This window comes from Lactuca serriola, chromosome 4 (genome assembly GCF_051521515.1).
Source record: "Lactuca serriola cultivar US96UC23 chromosome 4, Lser_US96UC23_V15, whole genome shotgun sequence".
NCBI classification, from domain to species: Eukaryota; Viridiplantae; Streptophyta; class Magnoliopsida; order Asterales; family Asteraceae; genus Lactuca; species Lactuca serriola.
In genome coordinates this window covers 25,665,636-25,680,744 of record NC_136411.1, presented here as the reverse complement: position 1 = coordinate 25,680,744, position 15,109 = coordinate 25,665,636, and the positions used below count along the sequence as shown (strand labels likewise).

General features: G+C 33.7%; 1 protein-coding gene across 1 annotated transcript; it reads left to right on the top strand.

The window, feature by feature from the left end:
- The first annotated feature begins 9,474 nt into the window (after positions 1–9,474).
- Positions 9,475–10,683, top strand: LOC145098144 (uncharacterized). The gene is made up of 3 exons (XM_079035815.1): positions 9,475–9,539; positions 9,639–10,261; positions 10,376–10,683. Exons 1-3 carry the CDS (start codon positions 9,475–9,477, stop codon positions 10,681–10,683), a joined length of 996 nt encoding a protein of 331 aa, XP_078891941.1.
- The last annotated feature ends 4,426 nt before the right edge of the window (positions 10,684–15,109 follow it).

The window sequence follows — 15,109 nt, the reverse complement described above, 5'->3', positions numbered from 1 at the left end:
ACCGATAACAACACGTTAACAAAAATTAGAAGCATTATATGTTGATGAAAAAACATTTTGTTTCCAGTCCGGTCCAGGTAAAAAGGCTTATTTCGGGTTCGGTCCCGTCCAAACCCAATAACCAATTTTGTTAATGATTAAAACTGAAAACCGGCCTAGTTAAATGTATTTCCGGTTCGGTTTGGGTCAGGCCCCAATTGTTTTCTGGTTCAGTCCAGTTCAACGGGTCATATGCTTTGGTGGAACACAATCTATCTTGGTGTATTTTGGTCGTTTTTGTAGGTTTGAATGCAAAAGGAAGATTGGGGGATGATTTTGGATGCTAATGGAATATTGGAGAGATGATTTTGGATACTAAAGGAATACCGACTTAAAAATCAACGCATAATAGTAGGGTTCATCTATGCCTAACGAAAGTTAGGGTATTTAGCTCATAACTAAATCTAAAAAACTCATAAATAGAGTAAACTAGAGTAGACATAATGTAAACTAGGAAACCAAATGATTGTTGAGTTTTTTCGCCTATATATCTCTTTAGTCATTGATCTCCAATCGATTCATTGCCTTCCAAGGGTTTCTCAGAAGGTTTTTATCGCCCTTAGTCGTAATAAATCACAACATATCTCAAAATTTGACCTAAAAGTCGTATTTATAAGTTTCCATAAAATAGGTGCCACATCATGGCAGAAAGCTCACCACGATGTGGGGGATACTTCCTATATGTAACCTCCAAGCTTCCATGTAGAACACCCGAAAAGATTCTTTAACCTGCCACGTCACCAAGTTGTAGGATTCATGTGACCACGACTTGGCAACCATTTTTGCACACAATTTCTTATCTTTACTTCCTCTTGATGAGTGCTTCTAATCTCCAAGTCTCCAGCTTGTCCAATTTGCTTCTTTTTCATTGAGAATTTCATTTTGGCTACAAAATAGATTTCACACATAATAAGTAACTAATATCTTAATAAATAACCAAAATGTAGCAAAATGTATTAAAATATTGCTTAGAATATATGACTAACTTTAGCGATATCAAAGATCGAGAGATGATTTTAGATATTGAAGTTAAAGTAGGAAAATGTAAGACAACAGCTCAACATAGTCGTGGTGAGTTTTGCAAAGGAATGTCATGTGGCTATGCTAAGGCAGATTCTCAACACTTTTTATGGAACACACGGTCGTGCTGATTTTAGCCTGTCTAGTAATACGATCGTGTCGATGCGAAAACTGCTTATACACACTTCCTTTAAACACGATTTTTGGGACATTTGGACCACGCAATTCTTTTTGTGGAGCTTTTTGAAGGAGAATTCATCTACTTCAAGTCAAGAACATTAATTTCTTTTAATTGTATTTTTGTTTTTACATGTGTTTCTTAGATTATTTTAAGATTTAGTCATTATGTGTGGCTAAATCTCACAGATTCCAACATCATGGTTTATCTATTGAAGTATTGTAAGTCTTGAGATTCAAACTTTTATGTGAAGTAATTATGTTAGATCTACTCGAATGATTTGTTTGTATGTTTTCTTGTATCCAATTCTAGATTTTGTTCGAAAACATGTTAGATTGTTAAAGAAATTGAACACTTCGTTAATTTGCTAATAACGTTCTTGCGAACAATTAATGGTGTTGTTGTAGTCTATGAATTAAATTAAATTATAGATTCATACACTATAATTAAACATTTTGAACGCTGTGAATGGTTTATTATAATTGACGCTTCCAAGAATATCATTGCAATGTGCATTCTAAGATCAAAATTGCTAGAATTTTAGTGTTACTTATTAGGTTTAATCAATGAACTGCATTTGGTTAGAACAACTTAATATCACGTGTCAATACAATTCATTATGTATAAGATCATCTCACCATAATTATTGATGATCATAACTTGATTCATAAAAAATAACCATTGTTTTGGAATGTTTTTTATTATTTGAATTTAGTTTTAATACACTTCATGCTAGTAGTAGTAGTTTCTAAAATCAACCCCCCTTGTTTTTATTCGTTTAAGTGTCAGTCATACTTGTAACTGAATATCTTTGGTAAAATTTGTTAAAAAGTTTCCTTGAGGACACAAACCTTACTTCCATTCATACTAAACCTTAATGTGTCCAAGTTGGTTCGTCATTTATCACATTTTGATAATTTATTTTGCTGGATTTAACCACCAACAAATTGGCGTCATTGTCGGGGAAACGATATTATTAATTGTTTATGTTAAGATCTTCTCATACAGGTGTGCCATTACCAGTTTACACATAGAGAAAGAAGACTACAAAGAGGTTACAAAAGCAAGCCAAGCTTCGAAAGAAGCAACCAGATTCCAGGACTTCTTTTTCATCCACTCCTTCGATAATAAACATTTGGGAGGAAGTAACCCTCTCAAGTATATCAAAAAGAAACCCCCTCACTCTCACCTTAACCCTCATCACCTAGAAACACGACTCCACCTTGTTCACCACTCACAACATCCCATACCCTACATCTATTGAAACACCAACTCCATAAAACTTATGTCACACAATAGTCCGCCAAATCAACCACCCGAGCAAACCCTTTGCCAACGGGTGAGGCAAGAGGCTACTTAATTACCTCTATCCATCACCTTTCGGGCTTCAACCAAGCTCGAATAGAAATCTAGATTTATACACCTCATACCATCTTTTAAAGGGCTCGAAAATAAACATCCCAACAAGTTCCTTACCAAGTTCCATGTTGTATGTGTTGGCATAAAACCACACAATGTCACGAAGGACCAAATCAAGCATAAGACATTCCCCTTTGTGGTGCAAAATGTAGTAAAAGATCATCTCCATGACCTCCCATTGGAGATGGTCACTACATGGGTAGGCCTTGCACAATTTTTCTTGGACAAGTACTTTCCTGATATGAAAGCTTCATCCTTGAGAAGGGTGGTCATAAAAATCAAGAAATACAGGAGAGAAGCCTTCCACACACATCGGGAAAGGTTTAAAAATCTTTTATGCCCTTGCCCTTAACACTGAATCAGTGAATATCAACTCCTCCAATACTTCATTGAAGGCATGACTCCTTGGGAAAGGAGGCTATTTAATGCCTCAAGTAGAGAGTATTTATCAGTAAGACCTCAACCGAGATCCGCAATCTTATCAAAAAGGCTCCAATAATTCTACACATGATGAAGAATAGCACATGGATGCAATCCAAGTTGTAAAAGAGGCGCATACCCCTCAAATTCCCGCTCAGTTATCCGATATTTCAAAGGTGGTCATGATGCTTGCTAAAGATAAGTATGTGCATGCCACACCTCGCCCTTTCGTTATTTGCACTCAAGTGGGATATTCAATTGATATATGGCCACAATTACAAGAAGGTATGGAATAAATGCAAGCAATAGGAGGATATCACAAGAAAAACCAGAGGAATTTTGATCAACCCTACGAAAATCAAGGGTGGAACAATAATCAAAATATGTGTTATCAACAAAGATAACCGCCTCCATATCAACGAAGGCCACCATTCCAACTTAAGAATTTTAAGCCAAGGCAACCACACCATCCTCCTCAATAAACGGGTTCATCAAGTATGTCCTTGGAGGACATAGTCAAGATCTTGGAAACTAGCACCTAATCATTCCAAAAGGAGACAAAGGTAAGAATAAAGAACTTAGAGCAGCAAATGTCATAACTTGCTACATCCGTTAGAAAATTGGAATCTCAAGGAAAGTTGCCCACCCAAAATAAAAGCAACTCGATGCACAAGGTTTGTGCCATCACACTAAGAGGTGGAAAGAGATATGATGGTCCTAAATTTCAGGTTGACCATGAAGAGTCACACCACTTCCACTTCTCGGAAGATTTGTATACTAAAATAAAGAGCAAGAAGATAATGAAATAATGGAAATGTTAAGAAAAGTTAAGGTTAACATTCCCCTTATCGATGCTATAAAACAAGTTTGTAGATATGCAAAGATCCTTACTGAAATTTGCACATATAAAAATCAATTAAAAGGGAATGACATCGTAAAAGTCTAGGAAAATATATCCACGGTTTTACAAAAGAGATTGCCCCAAAAATGCAAAGACCCAAGAGTTTTCACGGTTCCTTGCAAGTTGGGTAATCTTCATGTAACCCGCGCAATGCTTGAACTCAACTTCCATTAATATTTTGTCATATTCTTGCTATAAATAAATATGATGTGGATATTTACCAAAAACCAGGTTTATCATTCAACTTGCCGACTGATCTATAGTACATCCTAAGGGTGTATTAGAGGACATATTAGTGAAAGTCAATGAGCTTGTTTTTCCAGCCTACTTTTATGTATTAGACATGGGTGATGATGAAAATCCCAATCCAAGCTCCATACTTTTGGGGAGGCCCTTTATGGAAACATAAAAACAAAATAGATGTCTATAACGGCACTATATTTATGGAGTTTGAGGGTGGTTATAAATTTCAACATCTATAAGGTTATGTAATATCCAAGTCATATTCATGCTCTTAAATTTATTGATATGATTGAACCACTATTTGATCAATGTTTTGATGTTAGTGATAAAGAGTTGGTAGCATTAGTTTTAAATAAGAACTAAGATGAAAACACAACCATGGATTTATCAAGAGAGTTTGTCTTGGGAGAAGATTTGGGGGACATTGCCACATGCATGGAAAGAAAGAATATGAAAGGTGAGTAGTTAAAACTGAAATTACCAATTACTAATGAAAAATTGCTTTCTTGTAATGTGTAGGCACCACTTCTAGAGTTGAATACACTTCTCGATCACCTTAAATATTCTTATTAGGTGACAAAGAGACCTAACTGGTGATCATTTCTATCAAGTTATCAAAAGAAGAGGAAAAAGAGTTGCTGACCACCTTAAAAGGGATACAAAGGAGCAATCAAATAGACCATATCTGATATCAAGGGATTGAGCCGATCACTTTGCATGCATAAAATCTTTATAGATGATCATTACAAGCCAACAAAAGATGATCAAAGGAGACTAAACCCACCAATGATGGAAGTGGTCAAGAAAGAGATCTTGAAGCTCTTGAAAGTGGGAATGATTTACCTAGTCTTGGATAACAAATATGTAATCCTGGTTCAAGTAGTACCTAAAAAGTTAGGTATTACCGTTTCTGAAAATGCCCAAGGTAAATTAATCCTCACCCATGTGCAAAACAGATGGCGAGTTTGTATTGATTATAGAATACTAAATAATGCTACTAATAAATATTATTTCCCGCTACCCTTTATTGATCAAATGTTGGAAAGATTAGTGGGAAAGACCCATTACTGTTATCTTGATGGGTATTATGGGTTCCGTCACTAAAGACCATGAAAAGACCTCCTTTACTTCTCCCTTAAGCACCTTTGCTTATCGGAGGATCCAATTTCATAGATGATTTCATTGTACATGGTAATTCCTTTAAAGAGTGTTTAGGTAACTTGACAATTTTTTTTGATAGATACATTGACATTAACCTTGTTTTAAATTATGAAAAATGTCATTTCATGGTTGATCAAGGTCTCATACCCGTTCACATTGTCTCATCCAAGGGTCTAGAGACTGATAAATCAAATATTAATGTTATTGAATCCTTAGCTTACCATGCTTGTGTCTGTGAGGTATACTCTTCTAACGTCCAAAAAATTCTAAGTGAAAGTTTTTCTTTAAATTTATAAACAACCATTAATTCAATTTAGAAATCCCATAAGAATATAAAACATGTCGTATAATTATTAGGGTACAAAACAAATCAAATCATACAAAACACTGGTGGACGCGGTACGATCACGACAAGCCCTTCCCCTTGGAACCAAAAGTACTTGAAACTATAAACATGAAACCGTAAGCAAAAAGTTTAGCGAGTTCCCAAAAATACCATATACCATGCATACATCAGGCCTTACCTGGCATTCATCGGGCGCCGCCCAATACAGATCTGTCAGTAACCTGTGGTCCCCCCAACATATTCATCAGGTTCCGCCTGACATCGGGGCCTGTCCGGTATACATACAAACACATGCAAGATTCACAAAGACAACTAACATCCTACATACATAATCTACTGGGACGGCATTGATGCCTTTGACCAAAAAGTACAGTAAGGAGACTCACCCGAACATGAAACTCAGATTAAAACCACCAGAGTGGTAAAGATGGTTGTCCCCCTCCCTGAACACCTACATCCCATAACATTAATATCTACTTAGTTCATATCTCGAATATCACTTAGTAATACTTCATAATATCTCTCTTATTCATTGTTATTTCCTTAATAACAATTGGTCCGCACTTGATTATGTGTCTAAATTTTCAGGTTCAGCCTATCTCATTCTTAATCATCAGGATTAATCTAACCCTTAAATAAGATACATAATTGATAATTAACCAACCGATCAAGTAAATTATATTTAATCATTTTCACCTAATCTTACTCGGTAGTTATTATATATTTATAATCTTATTCCATAAATTGATCTTATAAATAATTAAAACAAATCATATTTAAAAAATATTTCCTATCATTTGATATCTTAATTAATCTGTATTAATTTAACTATCGATAAAACCCAAATCTCCAAGCCCAAATACTAGTCATCAGAACAATCCGATTTATTAGCCCATAAAGGGTTTATTCATAAAATCAGCCCAATAGCTAAAATCTAACATAATTCGAGAACAAATCAAAGACAAAGGAAAATTACCTATTGCCTCCATCTCCAGCGCACCAGTCAAGGTTGACTTCACTAGTCACTGATGCAGCCATCTCTGGCGAGTAACACCCCTTCAACAACGATGAAGAACAAACGGGGTTAAGCCCTTCCCCATCACACCTCTGATTAATGCTTCTGATGCTCTTTGGTTGTCGGAGCTACACGACCTCACCGGAATACGTATGTATAAAACAAGGTTCACACATACACCCACATATTACAGCCCCTTGTTCTCCCAAATCCATTAGCATTTCATGGTACCTCGAACTTTACCCAAGCACATCGATGGTTTACATAACCAGATTTGATTCAAATAACCATACATTCATTAAATTAATAGGAAGGATAAATGGTGTGTCATTTTACAATCACTTAGACTCTTAAGAACACCATACATGCATCCGTACATTACACCACCATTAGAATGTCACCTTTGTTGTCGACTTGTCGGAGGTGCACCATAGCTTGCCGGAAATACACAGCATCCCCAACTTCTTCCTTTCTCGACATACACGAATTCACCGGAAATCTTTTTCTTTCCCTTACCTTCTACCATTTCTCTATGGGAAAATGATACAAATGTCCTACGAACTTTCTAGGGTTTACCCGTTGAGTCCCTAAAGTTTTTGTCGGGCTTTATGGGTCCCTAAACTAGGATATGACCTGCTCTTTTAGTCATTATCAACCTATAATAGTCGGTTCAGTGACCTTTTAGACCAAAAAAATGTACATTGTGCCCCTATAAAGCCAAAAAAAATAAGTCTGGGGATCAATTCGTACAAAAAACTTTACTTTTCTCTAAAGCCAATTCATAATCAATTCGTATCATCCCAAGAAATTGATCATTGCTCTTCTTTCCGTCTTCACCCTCGATCGTCACATACACTCACCGAGGATCACAACCCTCTTCCCCTTTCTCTATTCTCTCTCTCACTCCTTTCTCTATTTAAAATTCTCTCTAGCATCCGGACATAAAACACACTACACATTAAACCTTCATTGCAACGATTTGGGTTTTATTCAATGGATAAAAGTGGGACTTAGGTTCAGGGCCGACCCAATAGGGCGGACAAGCTGGGCGACGGCCCCGGGCCTCACAACGATTTGTGGCCCCAAAATTAATTTCTTTTCATTATATATATATATATATATATATATATATATATATATATATATATATATACATTTTAGAAAATTATTTACGAAGGTTTCGGCTGTTGAGATGTTTACGAGCTGTTGTTTTAGGCGCTTCACTTTCAATTATGTTGGTTCGAATCTCTTAAATCAACTTTTTTAATATGATGGTATGCATTTTCTCTATTTCTTATATTTTTTATTATTCAATTGGGCCCCTTTTTTTATAATGATCATAGAATATTTTTATAATTCTTTTTTATGTATTTTTTAATACTTTAAAGCACTTAGGTTTTAATTCGTACTTCTTGACTTTAATGAATTGAAATCCAAATTACAAAATATGACCCTTATATTTTTTGGTATTATAAATAAAACAACCAAATAATAGAAATGTTCTTTTTAACTCTTCTTGATTCTGACAAAACAACCCAACCATATGTTTCATTTAAATCTTTGGTGTTTTTAGGCAAATTATCAATCATAACTTTTATATATGCAATATTTTTTTTGCACCATCTTTTCATATATATATATATATATATATATATATATATATATATATATATATGTTGTAAATTATTGTGAATGACACCAATAATTGGTGAATTGGTAAAAGATATCATGTCATACTATTTATATGACGTATGATAGGTAGTTTTGTTGTATATATATAACATGCTCTTGTAAGAATAAGATGCAACAATTTCATATTGTGAATGACACCAATAATTGGTGAATTGGTAAAAGATATCATGTCATACTATTTATATGACGTATGATAGGTAGTTTTGTTGTATATATATAACATGCTCTTGTAAGAATAAGATGCAACAATTTCACAAAGATAAAATATCTGATATCTTTCTAAATCTTCTTCTCCATCAAGTTTCTTTACGTATGTTGTTTTAGTTTGTTTTTTTTACATATCTTAATCACGTTGAATTTATAACACGTTATCAACACGAAAGCTCTTATCAAGATTATTAAACAAGTGGAAATCACATCTATTTTAATCAAGGTATGTATTACTTAGTAAAAACAATATTAATTATAAAAACCTCCATCATATTAAAATAACAATAATACTAATGAATTAAAAAAATTATACATTATGGACATTATGGACTACTAACAATTTTTTTTATTTCTTATTTTAACATTTCTTTATGTATTCTAATTTTTATGCATATTAACATTTACATTATGCAACTAATTTTTATTTATGCAAACTAACATTTACATTATGCAACTAACTTTTATTTATACATACTAACATTTAAATTATATTTATTTATACATGTCAATGTTTATTTATATTTTAGATACTCTTCTTAATTTTATTTAAACATTTACTAATATTTATTTATGTTTCCCATGTAAGGTTATGTATTGGTTATAAGTGTTATTAGATGATTTATAGAATACATATACACACAACGAATATATATATGTAACGGTTATAAACAGTAAAAACAACGGCTATAGTTTTTACTATAAATAAACATATTTACCCTGTTTATTTTACCCACAACAAATATTTTCTCTTTTCTATCAAACAAATCAATTTCAAGAAATCAAGCTTCAAGATGATTCACCCTTTTGTGATAATTATGACTATAATAGTCATGTTACTTCTCATCTCAATTCTTAACATCGAAGATAATATGGAATTTCATCTACTTTTAGGCTTGTATACAATGTTAGCTTTACCGCTTCTTTTTTGTGTAATATTTATTGAAATAAATGGATTCTAATTTTATTTTATTTTTATTTTGTTTAAAATTTATAGTTACATTATGTCCAACATTGCAAAGCTCGAGTTTGCAGCACTTGAAGTTAGTGGAAAAAACTATGTGCCATGGATGATAGATGTAAAAATGCATCTTGAGTCCATGGGAATCTCAAATGCTATATACGAATTTAATAATTGCTTGGCACAAGACAAAGCAAAAGCACAAGTTTTCCTTCGTAAGCATATTGATGAAATGTTAAGATTTGAATATCTTGATGTTACTGATCCAAGTATTCTCTGGAATCTTTTGAAAGAAAGATTTGATCATCAAAAGGAAGTTATACTTCCAAATGCTAGAGATGAATGGAGAACACTGAGGTTTCAAGACTTCAAGAAAGTGAATGAATACAACTCAGCTTTGTTCAGAATATGTTCACAACTCAAGTATTGTGGACAAGAAGTTACTGATGAAGATATGTTGGAGAAAACTTACTCCACATTTCATGCAACAAACATTACCTTGATGCAACAATATCGAATGCAAAAGTTCACAAGATATTCTGAACTAAATGCATGCCTGCTTGTTGCAGAGCAAAACAACGAGCTCTTGATGAAAAACCATGAATCTCGTCCAACAGGATCAGTAGCACTTCCTGAAGCAAATGCTACAAATACTGATGGTAATCGAAACAATACACGTGGACGAGGGCGTGGTCGTGGCCGAGGATGAGGCCGTGGCTATTTTAATCGAAACCAAAGCCATAATCAGAACCATAATTTTGGTCGTGGACAAGGTAATAATCGTGGTCGTGGCCAGAAAAGACATAATTACCAATCTTCACAAAGAAGCAATGTCCATACAAAAGATAAGACCAAAGTGTCAAAGCATGATGTTGGGACGTCACAAAAATCAGATGGTTCATGTTATAGATGTGGTAGCTCAGGCCATTGGTCCAGGACCTGTCGCACACCTGCACATCTTTGTCGACTTTATCAAGAGTCCATTAAAGGAAAAGGAAAAGAAGCAAACCTCATTGATAATGTTGAATTCACTCCGCTAAATGTTGCTGATTTCTGCAATGACATGGAAGACATAAACTAAAAAAAAATCTATTATTGTTCTAGTAAGACTGTTTTTCCTTCGTTTGTAATGCCTTTCCTTCAATAAATGAACTTTCTTTTTAATAATAATAATTATTATGTTTATTCACTTATTATTCCTTTCATATGTGAAGTTTAATATGAGTCCAACTGGAGCGCAACACCAAGAAAAGATTGGAGATCTTTGTATAGCAGATAGTGGTAGTACACATACTATTCTGAAATCAAAGAAATATTTTTCAAAATTAGTACCAACAAAAACAATCATACATACAATATCAGGTCCTGCAGACATGATAGAGGGAACCAGGAAAGCCCATTTTATATTACCAAATGGTACAAGCTTTTGTATAGAAAATGCCTTGTTTTCTCCAAAGTCTAATAGAAACTTACTCAGTTTCAATGACATATATTTCAAAGGATATGATACAAAAACTGTGACCATTGAAAATAAGAAATACATGTATATTATAGACAAAAATCATGTGCTTGAAAAACTACCAACGCTTGATTCTGGTCTTCATTATACATATATACATATGACTGAATCAAATATGGTAATTAAAGAAAAAAATTGTGATCCCGGGACATTCAATTTATGGCATGATAGGTTGGGCCACCCAGGATTAACAATGATGTGAAGGATAATTGAAAATACGAATGGGCATCCATTGAAGGACCAAAAGTTCCCTCAACCCAACAGCATAAAACCATGTGCATCTTGTTCCCTTGGAAAGTTAATTATAAAGCATTCTCCAATGAAAGTTGAAAGGGAGTCACCTAGATTTTTAGAAAGAATTCAAGGTGATATATGTGGACCGATTCACCCACCATCTGGACCATTTAGATACTTTATGGTCATAATAGATGCATCCAGCAAATGGTCTCATGTTTGCCTATTATCAACTCGTAATATGGCCTTTGCAAAATTTCTTGCCCAAATTATTAAATTAAGGGCACATTTCCCTGATTATACTATCAAAAAAGTGAGACTTGATAATGCTGGTGAATTTACTTCACAAGCATTTAATGACTATTGTATGTCTGTAGGGATTGTTGTTGAGCATCCAGTTGCTCATGTACATACACAAAATGGTTTAGTTGAATCACTGATTAAACGTCTCCAACTGGTAGCTAGACCATTGATAATGAGGACCAAACTTCCTGTATCTGTTTGGGGCCATGCAATCTTACATGCTGGATCATTGATACGCATGAGACCAAGTTCATATCATGTATATTCTCCACTACAACTTGCTTTCGGTCAAGAACCAAATATATCCCATTTGAGAATTTTTGGGTGTGCAGTATATGTCCCTATTGCACCACCTCAACGGACCAAAATGGGTCCTCAAAGAAGGTTAGGGATATATGTTGGTTTTGAGTCAGTATCTATTATAAGATATCTTGAACCGTTAACAGGTGATGTTTTTATAGCACGCCTAGCAGATTGCCAATTTGATGAGGCAAATTTCCCATCATTAGGGGAGAAAAGAAGATTATGGAAAAAGATGTGTCATGGCATGAGCCTTCTTTATCATATCTTGACCCTCGCACAAAGCAATGTGACATGGAACTTCAAAGGATAATGCATTTCCAAGAAATGGCAAATCAATTGCCTGATGCATTTACTGACACAAAAAGAGTGACTAAATCATATATACCGGCTGTCAATGTTCCAGCTCGAATTGAAATTCCACATGGACAATCTGATGATAAAGTCACTCAAGATTCTAAAACACGCCTGAAGCGTGGAAGGCCATTTGGTTCTAAGGATAAGAACCCACGAAAAAGAAGAGGATCAGAAACTGCACTGGATCATAAGGAAAGTGTTCCTGGAGACACACGAATTATTCAAATTCCCCCAGGAAAGGAGGATGATGCACAAAATTATGGTCAAACAAATAGAATATGTGACCAAAATGAAACTGAAAATATAAGTACAATATTTTCTTATTCAGTTGCATGTGATATTATGAATGATGATCCCGAACCACAATCTGTCATTGAATGTCAAAGAAGAAGTGATTGGGCTAAATGGAAGGAAGCTATGCAAGTTGAGTTAAATTCTCTTAACAAGAGAAAGGTTTTTGGGACCATTATCCTCACACCTGAAGTTGTGAAACCATTAGGGTATAGATGGATCTTCGTACGAAAAAGAAATGAGAAAGAAGAAATTGTAAGATACAAGGCTAGACTTGTTGCTCAAGGTTTCTCTCAAAGACTTGGAATTGATTATGAGGAAACTTATTCACCGGTAATGGATGCAACCACTTTTAGATATTTGATTAGCTTGGCAGTCTCTAAAAATTTAGAGATGCGTCTTATGGATGTTGTTACAGCTTACTTGTATGGATCACTTGATAATGATATCTATATGAAAATCCCTGAAGGATTTAAAATGCCCGAAGCATTAAGTGCAAAACCCAAAGAAATGTATTCTATAAAATTACAAAGATCTTTGTATGGGTTGAAGCAATCTGGACGCATGTGGTACAATTGTTTGAGATATTATTTGACAAGTAAAGGTTATAAAAATAACATTATTTGTCCATGTGTATTTATTAAGAAAACAACATCTGGGTATGTGATCATAGTTGTCTATGTTGATGATCTAAACATCATTGGAACGAATAAAGAAATCCTTGAAGTGATTGAACTTTTAAAGAAAAAGTTTGAAATGAAAGATCTTGGAAAAACCAAATATTGTCTTGGTTTACAGATTGAGCATATGCCTAACGGAATACTTGTACATCAATCAAATTACACAGAACGAGTTTTGAGACGTTTTAATATGGACAATGCTAATCCTTTAAGCACTCCAATGGTTGTTAGATCATTAAATATTAACAAGGATCCATTTCGTCCATGCGAAGAAAATGAAGAAATCCTTGGTCCAGAAGTACCATACCTTAATGCAATTGGAGCTCTTATGTATCTTACCAATTGTACTAGACCTGACATTTCTTTTGCTGTAAACTTGCTAGCAAGATTTAGTTCAGCCCCAACAAAAAGACATTGGAATGGAATCAAACATATTTTTCGATACCTTCGAGGAACTAGTGATTTAGGATTATTTTATCCTAACAATTCAAAACAAGGTTTAATTGGTTATGCAGATGCAGGTAATTTGTCTGATCCTCATAAAGCTAGATCTCAAACTGGATACATATTCATGAATGGAGGTACTGTAATTTCCTGGCGTTCTCAAAAGCAAACACTTGTTGCCACATCCTCAAATCATGCGGAAGTGATTGCACTAAATGAAGCTAGTAGAGAATGTACATGGTTGAGATCGATGACACAACTAGTTTTAACTTCATGTGGACTTGAAAAAGATATAGGTCCAACTTTGATATATGAAGATAACTCAGCATGTGTCACTCAAATGAAAGAAGGATATATCAAGAGCGACAGGACAAAACATATACCTCCAAAGTTTTTTGAGTACACTCAAGAGCTTATAAAGAACCATCAAGTTGAAATCAAATATGTTCAATCCAACAACAATGTAGCAGACCTTTTTACGAAGGCACTTCCTACTGCAACCTTCAGGAAACATGTACATGGCATTGGAATGCGACATGTGCATAGAATATAATGTAACAGATGTCTAAATAAGGGGGAGTCAACTATACACTGCACTCTTTTTCCCTTCGCTAAAGTTTTTTCCCACTGGGTTTTCTTTAGCAAGGTTTTTAATGAGGTAGCACTTCAAAACTGAACTCTAAATTAGAAATGGTGTCATCCAAGGGGGAGTGTTGTAAATTATTGTGAATGACACCAATAATTAGTGAATTGGTAAAAGATATCATGTCATACTATTTATATGAGGTATGATAGGTAGTTTTGTTGTATATATATAACATGCTCTTGTAAGAATAAGATGCAACAATTTCACAAAGATAAAATATTTGATAACTTTCTAAATCTTCTTCTCCATCAAGTTTCTTTATGTATGTTGTTTTAGTTTGTTTTTTTTACATATCTTAATCACTCACGTTGAATTTATAACTATATATATATATATATATATATATATATATATATATATATATATATATATATATATAACTATTATTTGTGCAATATGTTTTTTGCACCATCTTTTCATATATATATAATAACTATTATTTGTAGGTTTGTTAATAGAAATCATATATAATAACTTACCGATAAGACGAGTTATTCTTCAAATTTAATTTTTTTTAGAGTTTTATCAACATAAGAAATTTCTTTTGTTTTTTTATCAAATACTCATTTTTGTTTGTTTCCAAACATCAAAGTGACCGTTTTTCAAAATGGTTCGGTTGTTAGATTGTTTGGTTTTTTTTTAACTCGTATTCTTTAAACACAATCTGTTTTTTTTAATTGTATATATATATATATATATATATATATATATATATATATATATATATATATAT